The sequence below is a fragment of the Taurulus bubalis genome (assembly GCF_910589615.1).
Source record: "Taurulus bubalis genome assembly, chromosome: 19".
Lineage (NCBI taxonomy): Eukaryota > Metazoa > Chordata > Actinopteri > Perciformes > Cottidae > Taurulus > Taurulus bubalis.
Genome location: NC_136607.1, coordinates 19,354,463 through 19,373,846, shown reverse-complemented (window position 1 = coordinate 19,373,846; position 19,384 = coordinate 19,354,463). Strand labels below are relative to the sequence as shown.

The 19,384-nt window shown below is 44.9% G+C and overlaps 1 protein-coding gene across 1 annotated transcript in view; it reads left to right on the top strand.

Annotated features, from left to right (window-relative positions):
- Nucleotides 1-19,384, top strand: part of lamc3 (laminin, gamma 3) — a gene marked incomplete at its 5' end in the record, with an annotated part of 97,584 nt that overhangs the window by 52,411 nt on the left and 25,789 nt on the right. The window contains 3 exons of the mRNA XM_079235073.1: nucleotides 6,013-6,205; nucleotides 15,094-15,203; nucleotides 17,885-18,112. Of these exons, the coding sequence (XP_079091199.1) occupies nucleotides 6,013-6,205; nucleotides 15,094-15,203; nucleotides 17,885-18,112 (531 nt within the window). The remainder of the gene's footprint in view (nucleotides 1-6,012; nucleotides 6,206-15,093; nucleotides 15,204-17,884; nucleotides 18,113-19,384) is intronic.

Sequence of the window (19,384 nt, the reverse complement as noted above, 5' to 3'; positions counted from 1 at the left end):
AGGTAGGTAGGGAGGTAGGAGGTAGGTAGGTAGGTAGGTAGGTAGAAAGGTAGGTAGGTAGGGAGGTAGGGAGGTAGGTGCATAGGTAGGTAGGTAGGTAGAAAGGTAGGTAGGAGGTAGGTAGGTAGGTAGGTAGGTAGAAAGGTAGGTAGGTAGGTAGAAAGGTAGGTAGGTAGGTAGAAAGGTAGGTAGGTAGGTAGGTAGGTAGAAAGGTAGGTAGAAAGGAAGGTAGGTAGGAGGTAGGTAGGTGCATAGGTAGGTAGGTAGGTAGGTAGATAGATAGGTAGATGGATAGATGGATAGATGGATGTATACTTTATTTATCCCCAAGTCACAGTAGCAAGCAACTTACATAGAAGACACAAAAACACACAAAAAATATCAGGAATGAAAAATACTCAATATATACAACAAAACAGCAGAGCGTATTAATTTAGGAAATTAAACAAAAAAGAAAGTGCAAAAATGCAAAGTATGTGCAGTGTATATGAAGGTGCATTTGAACGCTATCATGATGCATTCAAATGCAATCTTATAAAATGTCGCTTTTGGCGAGAAGCTTCAGGGATAAACAACAATTCCAACAGTTGTGAATTTGCAGAAAGCTCGAAGCAAATAGTAATAAAGGAGTGTTTGTTTTCTTTTTTTCTGATATCTAGAATTATTGAATATCGCCACTATATTTCTAGCATTGTGGCGTCCCTAGTTGACCTGATTAAAGGTTTAAAGTGTGTGCGACCTTTGCCCTCACAGCGTCCACATCGTTGGTCGATGATGGAGCCTCAGTGGGGCTTGTGTGAAGATTTAATTGATTTTGAGTTGATTTAATTTGGTTCGGAGCAAAGTCTAAACTCACTGATTGATCGCGAGCATCCCCCAAAAGTTCTAGAGGAATCTATCACTTGTGGTAGAGACTGTAAATGTGTTCCTGGCAGAGCGTCAACAGCAGCAGCCGGAGGATGGAGATCATTCTGAAAGACTCAAGTTACCAGTTAAAGCTTCGGCGCTCTTCATTCTGTTGTGACGGCATTTATTTAAATATTATCTATGTGTCATATATTTGGACTGTCCCTGCAACAATTACTTTAATTCAATTTAACTATAGAATTTGATAATTTAGAATATTCACATGTTTAAAACATTTTAAAACATGGGAGGTTTTGCTTTGTTTTGTCGAGAATTAGACATTAAACCCTCATCAAGAAGCAAAAGAAAGTGTATTTCTAGAACTATTCCTTTAAAAGGATCAATATACGTTTCAGTATATTTCAGATCAGTCATATAGCAGCAAAAAAAAAGTGTTTTATCAAGATTTCGTGGAATAATGTCGGCTCTGCCAGCGCATTTACTGTAGTTTGCACTGTTAGCGCCGTTAGCATAGTTAGCTTCAAGCCACTCCCTATTTCATATTTGATAACTTAGCTAAATTGATCGACTGATCAATATATCGTCTAATGGTTGAAGTACACGCTGAATGTTCCAAAGAAAACGTGTCTCAGTATTGTGGGGAAAGAAACATCCGTACTCGTGGTATTTAGAGATTGCTAAACTTTTTAATATTCTCCAATTTGTCTTGTGAGATAAAATAATGAATATAAATCCACGGCAATACACAGACAGCAGATCACGCTTACACATGATTAATCCTTTCATTGTTTTTTTTCATAGAGATTCATTGCTTTGGCGAGGGACTCGCAAGTGCGGCCATTTCTGAACGGTCTATTAGGGTTATGAGTAATTATGCCGTATAGTTCCTCCGTCCTCACAGACAAAGAACCAGCAGAAACCACACTGACGCAAATCCAACCCCAGCAGAATAATGGCCAGCACGCGGAAACATAACCACTCACAACCATAAGGGAGCACTTAAGGAAGGAATATTAGCTTAGTCACACAACAGCATTACTGGGCTCATTACCCACTGTTATGCAAGAAATGTGCAGTATATATTTCCTATTAATCACTTCAAAGGGAATATCTGTTGACTTTTATTTTCTGTGAACATAAGTTTCCTATATTACTCATTATTACAATGCATCTCTTCCCAAATATAGGTAATTGCTTCTTCTCTGTTCACCCAAAAGAGAGACGACGATGACCGTGTGTTGAGTAAAGGAAGTGATGTGTGTCTACGTGAATGACTGGAGAGGGAAACGTTTATTAAATGTCAAATATATTGCACCGAATAGAGTGTAGAGATTACGTTTACATTTTATAAAAAATGTCCACAGGTGTTTCACACAGGTGTGCTCTACGGAGCTCAGAAACTACAAAAGACAATTACTAAATGTTATTATTATTAAGTAAGTTTAACAAAATATATTTTACACTTATATCTATTTACTTATCAGCCTTTTTGTTTTCCCTTTTTTAGATATTTTTTAAATTTCCAGAGCACTGGATCTGGGAGTATATATATATATATATATATATATATATATATATATATATATATATATATATATATATATATATATATATATATCCAGCCCACTGATTGAGTGATGTCTCTCAGGTGAAGATGCTCCAGGTGTGCCAGACCTGAAACAGATTTAACTCCGCCTTCTTCTCAGAAGAGGGTGGAGTTTAAAAAAGGGGCGTAACAGGTCCACACTTTTACTGATTCTCTCTTTTCATCCACCAACATTTACCCGCATTTCCTAAACACACGAAGCCTTCTTAGCGATAGCTACCGAGCTAAAATTATTATATTTCATTATCTAACCATCTCAGCCAGTGGAGTTAATGTTAATCATCAAGCTCCTTTAATCACCCTTTGCTAGATGAGTGCAAACAAAAACGTCAGCTGAAGCATTTTAGTAGCTAGATTTATGAAAACTGTCGACAGCAAGTAATAAGTAAGAAAATGTATTTTTGGGGAGTCATTTGGGAAGACAGTCTTCACTTTAAGTAGCCTGTGCTGTGTTTGGGTCTAACTTTGCACTGGCTTGAGGTGGCTTGGAGTGAGTATTGATCAGTTGTTGTGTTTCCACCGGGTACCGTGTCTGGATGCGAGACGCCTCGTTGAAGGCATCCTGTCTAATTGGTGATGGATTTAATCTCACGCTCATTTCTTTTCCGGACTGGCTGACTTTTCTTATTCCCTGTCATCGATATATATTGATTTTTAAACTACACTGAGACGTATGGAAGCTCATTTCTCCTGAGTAAGCGCTGTGTCTTTACTGGCGATGATTGGTGGTTTTTAGGCTGCTCCCCCTGCTCCTAAATGGCTGTAATTAGCTATTTTCTATTGATTCAGAGGGCACATTGACATGAACGATGCCTGACTGGACTCGGACCAGAAAGTGCTTTTGATTGGTCGTGTAATGGAAGCCTTTCATTTCTTACAAATACTGATCCCCCAGCTTTGAATGGTTAATATAGATAGCACAGTGTGTTGTGCTTCCTTCATGTAGCCTCTCATTCAAATGGAATTGCTTAAAGTAACAGATGAGAACGGAAGGCAGCAGGGTATTTTACTTTCCTGTTATGTCACATTACATTACAAAAGCTGAGCTTTTTGAGTTTGGTTTCTTATTTGTGAAAGCTTTCAGCTTATTAGAGAGAACAGAGACCGACATGCGTCACTTGTGGCGGTGAGAGCGGAGCAGGTGTACTGCAGGCAACAGGAATAGAAAGAAATAGCTTTTATTTAAAGTGTGTGCAGGCAAGGCAAAACTGAACAATACAGAACAAAACCAAGGATTCAAGAGTGACTGAGACTACCGTAAAATGCAGGATATAAGGTGCACCCTTTTATAGGCTGCATCTACTAAATAAAATACAAAAATTGTATTTAATCATAAAGAAGCCGCGGCGGTTTATAAGCCGCTGTTGCTGCTGCTGTCAGGCATCGAGCCGGGGCTGGTCCCGCTACCGTCGGTGGTTGTCGGGGAGCTAAGTGCTGCAGCTAGCGCTGACAACACTGTTATTTACTTGAGCTCAAACAGTGCAGCCACAAATTAGTGTGGCAGCTACAGCTAGCGCTCGCTAGCTAGCACCCGAGCGCTAGCTGCAGCTGCCATAAGAATTTTGTACAGTATGTCTCTGCAACTTCTGCTAAATTTAGAATTGTAAAAAAATACACAAATTAGCCGCACTGATATTTAAGCCGCGTGGGTCAAAGTTGAGGAAAAAAAAGTAGCGGCTTATAACCCAAATTTTACGGTAGGTCTTAAATGTGAGGATGTTTAGCCGTTGGTTTGTAGGATGCGGATTGAAGCCTTGAGTTCTGCAAATTGCTCGGTTTTGTTCGTCGCCATCTTGGTTTTTTTGGAACCAGAAGTGATACGAGAGTGTGGAGCTGAATGAGATATGTTTAGGCCACCAAAATGTTAAAAATGAACTTTCATGAACACTGTGAAAGGGTTAAAGTTCAAAGACGAAGACATGAACAACACCCAGACTGGACCACGCTGTGGTAGCAACCTTTCAAAAGCAAGGTACCCTGCTTTGTTGTCTATTTGACTCTAAATGGGACAATAATGTACTAAATAAACATCATCCTGTATTGAAGAAGAACCCATGTTTCCAATATCAAGTGAGAAGTGCAGTCATTTTCTCAGACTTCTTTTTGTAACTAGAGGAGTCGCCCCCTGTTGGCCAATAGAGAGAACGCAACCTTAAGGCACTTCAATGGCTTCACCCCGCAGAACCAGAGGCCGCCACCTGATTTAAATTTAACGAGGAGCGAAGTGCAGCTGCAGCGATGGGCTTGTGTGAGGGGAACGTGTTGATTGGCAGGGGAACAGGAAACGGGACTAACGAGGCTGATTCCGAGCAGGTGTGTGGATGGGCGAACAGAAAACCCCCAAAACCCAGAAAACAAGCTTATGTCCAGTTTTCACAAGGAATGTGAGAGCAGAGCCCATGATATACACTGTAACTAATATATATGATAAACCAAAAGAAGTGGTAAAGCAAATAGCATTATTTATTAGACCATAAAATAATTTAAATAGTAATTACATTGCTCTCTACTAAGAAGTAGCAACCTATTACTTTGACTAATAACTTTAACACACCACTGAGCAGCACATTACCGACAGCATCCACACACCTAATGGCGGTGTGTCGAATCCCGCGACCTCGCAGAAGTGTTGCAGGTCAGACGAAAACACGGACTAATATGGCGGCGAGAGTGGGCTGGAGATGTGCAGGAGGCGAGATATCAGACTATCAGACAGTCTGAATTGCTCCGCGTGACGCCGGAGGCACCTCGCAAGCAAAATCACCCACTCAAGTCCTTAGCCCTTCCAACCCCCAGAGGAGCGCAGGATGTACTTCACACACGATTACACTCAAAAAACAAGGTGGCAACCAAGCGTGCAACCTGTCGGTTTTGCCCACTCGCTCACCCGGAGAAAGGCAGCATAGTTGTTGTTTTTCTCCAAAGATTGTTGTGATTTTTAGATTCTGCAATATGTGATGAGTTGTCGACATTTTATTTAGTATTTTTTTTATTCATATTGAAGGCTGGCAAGGCTTCGGTTATTTTTATATATCAAAAGCTCCACTTGTGAATGTTTTTTCTCTCCTTCAGCTAGTTTTTGGATGTTGGTAGTGTGTGTGTGTGTGTGTGTGGGGGGGGGGGGGGGGGGGGCGGGGGGGCATGTCTAGTGGTGGCTAAGATCTTTGAAGTCCTGTTAATGTGCTGTAATGAGCCAGAGATGAGAGGGTGGGTAATTACACATAGACTCCTGCAGTGCTCCATGTGTGCTCCAAAAGCCTGTACCCTTTTGCCCTGATGAACACACACACACACACACACACACACACACACACACACACACACACACACACACACATAGGCAGAGAAGGGGCAGACTATTTCTGAATATGCACAACAACAAAAACTAATTCAGCTTCCACCACAGCACACTTGCACAAACATAAATCTGCTCTTTCTCTCTGTGTTTACTACTTTAACGGCAGAGAGTCGGCCGATACTTCAATAATAAAGAGGACTCCACTCACCTCTCTAACATCCAACCTCTGATCGCCCACCAGAGAAGTTCCTGGGTCATCGAGTCCTCAGCTACGGCCAGCTCCTCTCCATCACCTTCGCCTCTGAGACGGCCGAGCTGCTCCCCGACCACGTCACCGTGCTGCTCCAGGGCTCCGGAGCCTCCCTGTCCGCTGACCTTTCACCCCGGCCGGTGCTTGGCCGTGACCTCACACCGCAGCACTCCTTCGTTGTCAGGTACCAGGATGCAGGCATGGGGCTGTCAGTGTATGAGTCTGTGCTTTTTTACTGTTGAACTTGTGTCTCTGGAGAATACCAAAGCGGTTGCTTTAATGTGTGCATAAGAATGGATGTCGGGGTGTTTGTTTTTCTCTGCAGCTATGCAACTCCCTGTTGCCTGACTTGTTCCCTGTTACAATATATATAGAGAGTCCACAGAGTACAGACTATCCAGGACAGCCAATGCACTGACTGCAGCTCAGCTACGCTGCCTGTGCTGTCATGGTCCCAGCAGAATGTCAGGATGTGAATGTCAATGTCGTGATGAGCCAGCTCCCCCAATGCGCTAGCTGTCATGTAGACCTGCAGGTACAGAGCAGATGCATTCAATTTCCATTTTTTCCCATTTTGTACATTTAGCAGATGGTCTCACCCAGAGTGATGTGAAATGTACAGAAGTGGAATGACACAAAAGTCACCAAGAGGAGAAAATAGCTGCTGCTGAGGGAGCGGAGGAGTCCAATTTACACTCGACTGACAAATTATCCGGACGCTAAAATGAACATGGAATAGAGGGAAACGAAGGAAAACTAATTAAAACAAGAGTGTACATGGGGATAATGGTGGCGTGGGCTAAATGCAAAAGGCAGCACGCTAACATGATGACGTAAAACAGGGATAATGTTTACCACCATCTTATTTCAGCATGTTGGCATGCTAGCTTTTGCTAATTAGCAATTTACACAAAGTACAACTGACGCTGATAGGAATGAATGTTTTGCACATACAGGATTTGGTCATGAACAGAAACTATTGGACACTTTGAACACATTAAGGGATCCGTGTATTGCAGTTATTCCCAAGGGGGGTGTGAGTGTGTGCACTAAATCTAATTTGACCACAAACTTCAACCTTCTTGAGACTTGTCTGCACAAGATTTTGTATCCATCCATCAAACAGATGTTGAGATTCTTCACCGGTGAAAACTTTGACCTGCTGTTGGCGCCGGTTTTAAAGTCAAGGGATCACCTCGGCCTGTTTGGACTCTGGGGGACCACGAGTGTCTGTATGGAATGTAACGGCTATCCATCAGATTGTTGTTGAGATATTTCAGTCTGGACCAAAGTGTGACCGACCGCGCCTTCAGCCACGGAGCCAGCATGGCTAAAAACAGGTTAGTATAAGAAAGATGGGATTATGTTTCTAAAAGGTCACATCAGGCCACAAATATATAAATATAGGAAAACCTCTCTGAAGCTCGTAGGAGTCCGATGTTTTGACGGGACCGGGTGAGGTCACGCTACTAGCATGCTGCAGGACGAGCTAACTGGATTATAGCGACAGCATGCAGAGTGCTAGATTGAGTCCACGGCCCAGAAGCACCGGTATGTGTGGCCGGTGGTCCGCTTGCAGCCGGATGTGCCGACACCAGGGATTCAGCAGGATAGAACGAGTAGAATGTAGATAGTATTATACAAAAAGATGACAGAGCTGATGTATTAGACTTTACTTTTTTAGAGTGGGGTTCAAATGCACTTCATGACGTATTAATTGATCACTTTACTTCACATTTTACACATACCTACATATGAGCAGGACAAAAGAAGGCACTCCTGATTGTTTGAACATGGATGGCTGCAGCCCCACAAGCCCTGTTTTAGCTCAGATTTTCTTACTTAATGGCCAAGTTATGTTTGAATTAAATATGTTCTGCATTTTTTTTTTTATCCATGAATCTCTGAGTTGGAGCATCTCTGACATACAGCAGCACTTTGCTGTTAATGGTTGCAGTTTTAAACGTCTGAGTAGTTTCTCTTGCTCAGGTATAATACTGAAGCCGCCCACACCGACATGTACAAGCACACTTGTTCTTACTTACGTATCACATCAAATTGTACAGGGAAATATAGATGCAAACTCAGAGAGCAATTTCATTTCAAGGCTTGATTTCTTTTGTTAACACCACCTAGTGACAAGGCCTTACCATGGTGACTATTATCTAGAGCTTGCAGGTGTATTTCCTGTTCTAATTCAAGGGCAACGGCACCTTTTGAAAGCTGCAGCAATCAAGATCAAGCTGTGACACAGTTCCTGTCACAGAGAGCAGATGATGTTTACGTTACTCGTAGGCAGTCGGCTGTTTGTGTTTTCTTGTTATCTATTGTTAGATTATATTGAGTTGTGCATCTGTCAGCTGTAATAGTTTGTTTGTGTAATGTAGACAGTCAATTAGCGTCGCTATTTGGAAACACACGTTCATTTATGTTGCACATTTCAGCAACAAGGCAATTAAAAGCGCTTTACATGAAACGTCAAAAGAAAAAAAGTGCAAAAGAAATACAATAAAAGGACATTTGAATACAATTTCAAAATAGCCATTCAAGAGACAAGAGAAAGTAGTAAGATAAAATAGAATAAGACGAGTGTACAAGGCGAGTTGAAGATGACCTGCAGCTTTTTGAGGGGTTTGTTCCAAATATATGGCGCATAAAAACTGCATTCTGCTTCTCCGTGTTTAGGTTTGACTCTGGGGACAGAAGGCAGACGTGTCCATAGTCATGAGGGCTGGATGGTTTATAATGTAGCATAAATCAGATCAGAGAAATGTAAACTATTACGATCCACTTTCTTGCTCTTGGCCAATCCTTTTTTTAGGCAGACCTGTGGAGACGGCAGTCGAGTCTGAAGATGAATACGTAATCTTTGAAACCTTGGCATATTCTAAAAGGTGTAAACTGACCTACTAATTGTCTGAATGTTAAAAATCACGTCCATGACTACACCAAGGTCTGTTGTTTTTAACATTGCCGATGGGAGTTGAGTGGAAAACTTTGTCCTCGGCTCCAAAAACAACCACCTCAGTTGTATCTTTGTTCAATTGAAGAAATTCCAGTCGTTGATTTGATTGGATGAGAGTTGTCTTGTACCAGCATGCATTTAGTTTGTCTTCACTATATTATGACCCTGAGTTTATTTCTATCACTGTATCACCTTTACAATTGTTTTGAATTCAAAGGTAATTCAAGATGCCGTTAGCTTCAAGGATGTGTTGACACAACCAGTACAGCCATAGATAATTCTTCCTATAAACACATGAGCATAAAGACAGACTCAAACACATGTCAACCTATCTTGAGCTGTTGCCCCCGGACAAGTGACAAAATCAGCCTTTTCCTCCAAGATGTTCCCAGCGTTTGCGCCATCGAGACACCGAACAGGCAGACGGTGCTAGAACATGTGGTTCAGCCGCCTCTCATCATCTGTGTTGTGAGGCTGACCGTCAGCTCCACGTAGAGGACCGGTCCACCACCGGTCCACCACCGGTCCACCACCGGTCCACCACCAGGTCACCACCGGTCCACCACCGGTCCACCGCCGGTCCACCACCGGTCCACCGCCGGTCCACCGCCGCTCCACCGCCGCTCCACCACCGGTCACCACCGGTCCACCGCCGGTCCACCACCGGTCCACCACCGGGTCACCACCGGGTCACCACCGGGTCACCACCAGGCCACCACCGGTCCACCACCGGGTCACCACCGGGTCACCACCAGGTCACCACCGGTCCACCACCGGGTCACCACCAGGTCACCACCGGTCCACCACCGGTCCACCACCGGGTCACCACCAGGTCACCACCGCTCCACCACCGGTCCACCGCCGCTCCACCGCCGCTCCACCACCGGGTCACCACCGCTCCACCACCGGTCCACCACCGCTCCACCACCGGTCCACCACCAGGTCACCACCGGTCCACCGCCGGTCCACCACCGCTCCACCACCGCTCCACCACCGGTCCACCACCGGGTCACCACCAGGTCACCACCGGGTCACCACCGGTCCACCACCGGTCCACCACCGGGTCACCACCAGGTCACCACCGGTCCACCACCGGTCCACCACCGGTCCACCACCGGGTCACCTCCAGGTCACCACCGCTCCACCACCGCTCCACCACCGGTCCACCGCCGCTCCACCGCCGCTCCACCACCGGGTTACCACCGGTCCACCACCGGGTCACCACCGGTCCACCACCGGTCCACCACCGCTCCACCACCGGTCCACCACCGCTCCACCACCGGTCCACCACCGGGTCACCACCGGTCCACCGCCGGTCCACCGCCGCTCCACCACCGGTCCACCACCAGTCCACCACCAGGTCACCACCGCTCCACCACCGGTCCACCACCAGGTCACCACCGGTCCACCACCGGTCCACCAGCGCTCCACCACCAAGTGAGAGAGATCTCTCATATGGTCCGTCAGCGGGGAGTGGGTGGGTGGGTGCAGCTGGCTCGCTCTCCTCGTTCAACCTGTTAAAACAGACTGAAGTCATTCACTCTCTTTCGGTTCTCTCCCCTCTTGGCCCGGCGTCCTGCAGCCAGTAATCCCTCTCATCCCACTCAGCGCCTCCTTCACACTGTTTTGCTGCAATTTTCCTTCCATTTTGCCCCAGTGTCTCCATCTTCACCGCAGACCAACACGACTTCCTCCCCCTCAGCCTCCTCTCCTCCCCGAAGAAGGGATTATATTCTCTTTGTTTCCCTCCGTTTATTCAAAGAGAGCTGCAGGAAGCGGGTCCACATGGGAGTCGACGTGACCTGCAGCCGGGGCGCCGGGGTGTGATCCGGTCCATTAGCTCAAAACAGTCGTGTTGAGCCTCCGCGTGCTTCTGGGATCACACTCTCTCACGGCCGCGGTAACAACGGGAATCTAACGAAGCGGGGACATGTTCCATCTTAGAGTAGACGCACTGAAGGCTGCAACATCCGAGTAAGATGCACTTTGCTAGTCGGGGAGCTGCACCAGATGATTAAAGCATGAGCCGAGGAGCAGTCTGACTGATCGATGTTGTGAAGTGCAGAGCAGCAGACTCTTGCTGGGGTTTGTCAGGAAGGTGCTGAGTCAGCAGCTGGTTGTCTAGAATCGCACCACCATTGTTGTCAGTTTGGGCAGGAGTCAATGCACTTGTAGCGTTTTCTGTGGTGGAGGGGAAACCACATTTGACAAAGGACAGGAGAGTCTTATTGAAATTGCTTTTAGTTTGCTGGGGAGAAGAAGAGACGCTCCCTTCAGCTGACGGATGAGAGACAAGGTGGTGGAATATATAACGCTTGGACTCTGCACATTTGATATTCATGCTTTTTGTCAGTCGGCCCACTACTTTGGTCAAGACTGTTTCATGAACACGTCACCAGAAGACTCCCAATAACTTTGGTGACCCCCTGACCTTTCCTCTAGAACCACCGCGGGCTTGTGCTTTTGAGTCACCAGCTATTTGACGTGTCTCTAAAATGTGGGACCGCTCTCTCCACATGTTGTCCACGGTTACGTATCCCGGTCTGATTACAGCTTCTCAAAAATGTCGAATTTGAATTCAAAGGGCATCCTCTGCAGCCCCGAGAATCCACTCGCTGTTTTTTTTCCGACTTGTCTTATTCAACTCCTGCACATGAAATATCACATATCCACATTTATTATTTACCAGGTGTTTCCACTGAGGCATAGTATTTCTTGAACTGGAACCCAGGCACACATTTCTGTATTTTATGAGCATGTTCACCTCGTACACAATATGCCAGCTGTCCATCAAGCCTTAAACCTGTAATTTCTTTGCGTTTTGGTACAGCAGAAGCAAGCTTTAAACACACAGCATTGGTGTAAATATGTAAGGAGGAGCTCTTGATGCACCATCCGTCTGCTCGTCTTCATATTGAGGAAAGGCTCTTCCAGTCGGGGTGGGAACATCCTCTGTGTTCCATCAGAGGATCTAGCCTCTGAACTGTCGCCTCCCAATATGTCCACGCCTCTCTCTGGTGTCTGCGCACCAGTAATGAGCTTCCCCTCCGCACCGCGAGCCCACCGGCTGCAGAAGCTCTTCGGTTCCCTTTTCTGAAATGCACTGGAGCTTGCGGGACAAGAGACATGTCATTAAGTGTTCCTCTCTGGAGAAGTTCTCCACAGATCTCATTACACGTCTCAGGTCCATGCACAGATGTGGTGCATGCGCTCTGTCGTTCCCTCACTCTTCCTCTGTCGCTTCATGCCACACACACACACACACACACACACAGCATTATGTGTCCCCACATGGGCTTGAGATTATTTCAAAATCAGAAGGAGGATAAATATACGGAGCGTGGGGATTTGAGCGCAGGGGACCGATGAGAGGAGAAGGTGAACGTCTTCTATTCTCTCGTCTCTCTGAAGTCCCTTCTGTTCACTTCCTGTTCCCTGGAAACCTTTTTCATCGCCTTTCTTGTGTGTTTACGTCTGCAGCATGTAAGCATAATATTTGTGCAATAAGGAACTTATACACAGATGATAAACGCTCTACACGCAGCGATCAGCTGTTCCCCGGCTTTCACTGTCAAGAGACGTGCTTCAGCTAACAGCGTGTATGCCTTTAAAGGTATGGAGCACTTTGCAGGAGTCAGCATGTGGTCCATCTGGCACTGAGCTCATTTCTGTCATGTTTTGTCATAATTCTCTGACTTTGATCATAGATCAGGGCCAGCTAAATATATTGAGCAGAAAGCCAGCCCGTTGCTGCCAGAAAGAAAAGAATAAACGCTGTGAGTGACTTTGAGCAAAGCGAGGAGAGACGTGGAGTTCCTGTTTGCCTGGTTAAACCTGTGATTACATTCAATAAGCTCAGTTATTGTATTACTCCAGTTTACATGAACCAGAGCTGTTGTATTGTACGTCTATAATTGCATTCCCGATTTATGGATGTGAAAATACTGTATATGCAGATTTTAGGTTTTGCCTGGAAGATTTCTGTTCCAAGATGCATTTTATTATGATTCTGATAGTATCTAATGTTTGTATAAATGTATACCTGGCGGCAACTTTTGGCTTTCACGTTCTTATAACCAATGAATAAAACAAGGGAATATTGATATGGTCATCTTACGACACCAAAGATTTACTTTGGAATAGTTTGTCATTAAATAAAGCAGATAGCTCCTTAGTCAACTCTTTCCATAACGTTGAGGAATAAGGATCCATCATGATATCTCATTTCACTCGTGAGGATCAGAGAGCCGTTGAAAACTTGGACGCCGTACTCGATAGTTTTACAGTCTGTATTAATAGACAATCTAATTAAAATGTGTTTTCGTCCACGTGCAGATTTGCACAAATAGAATATGCTATTGGAATATGTTAGTGATTTGTCCCCATGCACGTTTCCATTGGAGTAACTTGTATTTTTCAATTTTAGAGGATTGCATGCGCACTTGTTTTCCCAGTTATCATTTCTCTGTTTCTCTTTTTGTCTCTCACACACTGCTCATGTCTTGCTGTCTTGCACACCTTGTATCTCTGTTTTCTCTCGAAGGACATGTGTGTGTGTGTGTCCAGTTTTATTTTGGGCTTTTCTCTCCCGATGATCTCCTCTCATCCTCAGCGGACGGGCTTAATTACAGCGTCTCCGCGCTCTGCTTGCTGCTGATTAAAAGGGACACTGACGCTCCGTAGGGAAAGCATGACTGGGAGTTTGTTCACTTTCATGCACACTCTGCTTATCTCTGTCTGACCGGCTCCATTACCATGGCTTTGAGGCCCAGTTTGTAATTGCCTCTCTTTATTACTGTGCCTACATGTCAGGCCAAGGAACAAGGACCTGCCGCTACCGACTGAGAGTCACACACACACTCACACATGCAGAGAGGCTGTCATGTGCACAGTACAAATGTTAATGCTGAGACAGAGGCCGTTGTCACGCTGAGAACTGTTGACTGAATGAAATAGAGGCCATCGAACACTCACACACAAAAGGCCTGAGCGAGGCTGATATGGTCAACAAAGGTGGGTTTTTTGGCATTTGATTACAAGGTCCATATATTATTGTTGGGTAACACTTTCAAAATAAGACGCTCTCTATAATTCTGTTTATTGTTAAATGTTTTTTTTGTCAAGGAAAAATTCCTTGTATGTGAAAACATACATGGAACATAAATGGTTCTGATGCTGATTCTGATATTTTGGGTTTGTAAGTTGCTCCAGCTACGCATGAGGCCTCACTTAAAGGGCCGGTACTTGGTTTAGAGCTGCTTGTCGAAGGTCAAATAGCTTTGGAAACCCCATCTGCCGACTTTATGCATAGAGTGTTCGCCATGTTCACCATCCTGCATGCTAACATTTGCTAATTATTACTCAACACAAAGTACGGCTGAGGACAGTTTTTTCGGCCCGTCTCCAGATGGACGTTAAGAATTCACCAAAGTTCCCACAATTCATCCTGACGGGAAAAAACGAGCGTCTCCACTGAATTTCCTGACTCAAAACAACAAATGGTGGCAATAAATCAAAAGTCAGGGGTTCCTTATCTGGAGACCATGAATGTCACAGAGTGTGACATAGTCATAACCACCTGTATTTATAACTGCACACTCATGAATTCGTATTAATACTCAGCGAGAAGATGCTACCTGTAATCGTGAGTCATACACCCGTACTTGAAGATGACATGAATCGGCTCCTTCATGCTGCAGCTCCTCTCCCTCGGGACCTTCAAACGCTACCGGGAGAAAATGTCTGAAGGCGGCGCCGCCTGTGTGGAGCTGACGCTGCACCGCTCATCAAGATGGAAAGAGTGCACGGGTTCTGGAATAAAACAGGCAGATGTCAGCTGTGCAGAACGTCAAAGCTCAGTGATCAAGACCCTGAACATGTGTTGAAGTCAGCACATTTCGGTTTTTCTTCCCACTGTGAGTGCAGTGCTGTGGATAACCCGCCATAAAGAGGTCAAGCACATGTGTGACGGGCCATGTTATCTTCTTAATTGTGGAGAGTAATTAAATTGCTCTAAAATAATTGCCTTTTGGTTGTTAATCACAGTTTGTGAGCATGTGAACGCACAATGCTGCTACTGATGTGTTTCCTCTCTTCTCGTCTCACAGGCTTCACGAACATGAGATGAGATTTGAACCTCCATTGTCTGCCTTTGAGTTCCAACAACTCCTTTACAACCTGACAGCTCTCCGAATCAGCAACGCCGGAGGACAGAACTGTGAGTGTCTGTTTGTGTGTCTGTTTGTGTGCAAAGACACAATTAACACAACTTAGTGTGGGCTCTATTGTGTCTTTTAACTTATCATTTACACTGAAATTGCTTCTTTTTCCATAGGGGTTATGGTTATGTGAGCGCATCTGTGAGAGCATTTGGGCATTATGGTTAAATTATTAAATGCATGACCATTTCCAAACAATATCAGCAGAATGTGAAGTGCCACAGAAAGATTTCACTAATCAAAAATACATTGACATCACAAAGTGTGTGTATATATATATATATATATATATATATATATATATATATATATATATATATATATATATATATATATGCTTATATATATATGCTTATATATTGCTATTCATTATTTTTAAAATAAAGAAAAAATAAAATAAATATATACATGCATATATATATGTATGTATATATTCATTTCATATTATTATTAATTAAATCAGATAATTAAATCAAAATAAAGAAAAATCAAAATAAAGAAAAAATAAAATCATTTTTTTCTTTATTTTGAATTAATTATCTGATTTAATTGATAATAATAATTTATGATAGGATTATATAAGCATTTTTTGCTTCTACCTATACCTTTCAGTCTTTCTGTTTTGTATATATCATAGAATATTGTATTGTATTGTAATGATTGACCGAATAAAACACACAAACAAACAAAAGTAAATATAGGGCTGCATCTAAAATAGTTGCTAAAACAATGTCGGCGCTTGTGTTCGGGGAATAGTTCAACCGTTCCAAATGTGGCTGAGCAAAGAACGGGACATGTATTCCCAGATGTTAGTAACTAGTTAGAAATCCTCTTATTTCCGCCGCTCCCTCTCTATCTGATAGTCAGTATTGTAAAGCACAGGCAGGATCTTAAAAGGCATTACAGCGGATTAGAGCACCGAGAAGACAGAACAGCTGGTCAAAATCACCAGCGCCCACCCACTTACTTACACCATTTTAATGAGTTGCTCCATGCAGGCGTTGTGACACACACACACACACACACACACACACACACACACACACGCACGTGTGGCGTTCCACATGCACTTGCAAAGAGACTCAGAGCACACAGAAGCTGGAGCCCAGTCATGCATATTCCATCAAACCGCTTCCTGCAACCACCACCCACCCGCATGCACGTGCAAACAAAGTCCCACAGCACACAGTTTACACTGCATCTACTGCACATCACAGGGGAGGAACTCTGTTAATGATGTGCGTTAGTTCTCAAACACAGCGTTGGAAGCGGCTTGTCGCTGCAGGCCGCGCCGCTAACTTTAATATCAAACCCGCATAAAGCTGTCCTCTCATCTCTCCCCTCTCACATTCTCCTCATTCTCTCCTCGAACAGACCTGCTTCATTTAAATGAGACCATTGTCTCCGAGACTATGAAGACGGGGCTTTGACAGCAGTCGCATTTATTCCGAGTTCCGAAAAGAGAGCGGCCGCCTCATTGGACGTTTATGATAAACGGCGTAGCGTGCAGGTATACCTAAAGAGAGCTAAACTGTCATCATCCACAGGGCCGCCATTAAAGATTCAAGGGAATTAAAAATCTTCACTTGTCTGACAAGGTTTCTCGCAGAAAGGATTGATGGCTCGAACTCGCACGGCGTGACTTCTTAATTAACTGCGATACAGGGTTCAGTGTCTGAATATTGTTTTAATTGCACATTTTCCCCCCGTTGAATGAGCTACTAGAATTCAGGAGTAAAGGGTGGAGGATGAGGCGAGTCGTGGAGAGGGGAGAGGACGGGCTCGCCTACTGATTACCCCTCAGAGGTGCAAATGAACTGGGTTTCATCACCGCGGACGGACCGGCCTGCATCGTGACTTCTTAGAAGTTCTTCGAGGTTCTCCTGTGCAGATTCCCCTCATTATGCAGCCGCCCATTCACACACGGTTCATTCCTTATTGGACAAAGCTAGCGGAACGTGCCCAGCATTCCTCCCGTCCTCCCATCCAACCCGTCCATCCCTCTCGTGTTGCTCCAGTGGGAGCAGACAGAGCGTTGGCCCGGGAACAAAAGTGATTTTGTGTTCTGTGGCTGTGGTTTAGAGAGTGTCGGGTGAAAGGGATTGGGTTCGGGATGGCCTGCCGCCATCACTATTCATGAGAGGAGAGAGAGATCTTGAAGCCCCACAGGAGCCGCACGTCTGACATACCTCCACCGAGTCTCCTGTCTCCTTTTCTTCTTGTCTTGCTATGCTGCAGTGATTTATTCATTTGCTATATCAAAGATTCCCCGGGTGACGAGTGTACGTGTGTGGGCGCATGCGTGTCTGTGTCTGTGTGTGTGCAAGTGAGCATTAAGTGTGGCATTTACGGGCGCGTGGGTGGATGAATCTGTTATTGTGTGTGTGTGTGTGTGTGTGACTGTTAACTGTAAACACAGGCCAGAACCTGTAATGAGACAGGGAGGGAGGGACAGCACTGCAACAAATGCTAATAACCTTCTGCTTAACGAGATACAGGGACCCACAAACCCGGACAGTAGCACACACACACACACACACACACACACTCACACTAATTCCAGAGAAAAGCAGATGCTCCACACACTTCAACGGTCCACGGAGGCAACAGTTGGTCAGTTTACTCCTGACCTTTTGCGAGCATCAGCTTTATATCGATCTTTCTGCTCCTTCCTCTGCAGACACGTCGCAGCTCGCGGAGGTGGCGCTGACCTCGGCCTCCGTCTCCTCCGGTCCGGCCGACCCTCCCGCCCCGTGGGTGGAATCTTGTTCCTGCCCGCCGGGGTTTGAGGGACAGTTTTGCGAGCGGTGTGCGGCGGGATTCACCCGGGAAGACTCTGGCAGGGGGCCGCTCTCGCCGTGTGTGCCGTGCAACTGCCACCAGCATGGAACCTGCCATGCAGAGACAGGTAACACGTGTACTGTGTGTTTGGTGTAAATAGCTGCATGCATATTCGACAGTGTTTCTATTTTATTGATACCTGTGCATGAAGAACAGCCTTTGAAGCCGAACTCCACAAGTTGTACATGCCAAAGTCACTTTTAAGTCACAGGAAGTGCTCCACAGTCCGTGAAAACAGCTGTACAGTGGGTTTGTTGTATTGCTTTTGAGTAGCTTTGCCAGGTTTAAGAAGAAAAAAAAGTGATATTATTTAAGCTTGAGGCGACACACACTTAGCAGGAAGTTAAGTTTGAAAGACATTTGTTGTGCCAAACACCCCTCCCTGTTAAAGCTGGGTAAGTGAGCTGAATTTGGGAAGTTTTGAAAGCCTTTTCAGAAGAAAGTAGCGAGCAGCACTCACTTCAAGTTGCTAAATCTAGCTGGAAAGTCGCCAAGTTGGCAACGCTTACAGCCCTCCAGGCCTCCCTCCTAAGCCACGCCCCCCAACATTATCATTGTGGAAATAAACGTGTCATAATGAATGTAAACCACACGCAGATAATGGTTTCCAAAATACATTAACCATCCTCACAATGAGAGAAAGAAGCGGCGTATTTGCTGCGCGAAAAACAATGGAATCATACTTGTATAATTGTCATTTAAGTCTACTAATTCACAAGTTACCACTAATAGAATTGCACATAAAAACAAGCTTTGCTCGTTAAACCAAATAGCCTGCTGGTTCATCACAGCGTTGTAGAATATTCAGCCGATCCAAGCTGCCAAGTCAGCCGACGATGTCGTTCTTCCGAAAGCATCCAGTCAGCGTTTTATGCGATGAGGCATCATCAGAAGTTGTCGAGACGATATTTTCTGTCACTGTGCACTCCGAGAGAGCAGAGGGAACAGAAAGAGACGCGGGCGGTTCGACTGAAGCATTTTTCCGTGTCTTCCCAGAGCTGACATTCAGTCGTCATCGCTTCAAGGGAATGTAGCTCAGTCATCCCTCAGGTGTATTGGCAAGCCATCACTCAAGCTGAGAACTGGATGGCTGTGCTAATACGGCAATACCCTCATTTCACACAAGGAATCTTTAGAATAACAGCTGAACTACTGTAGGCGTGTGTACTTAACACACCTGACATCTTTATGGGAGAAAATAACAGCAGCTGCAGTGTTCTCTCAGATTCATAAACGCCACGTCCCGTAAATGACAGAAGTAAAACAGCAGCTGTTTGGCGTGTAAACAAGTCAACCTCTATGCAGTTATTTATAAGTCTTTTTTCCACGCTATCTCGCT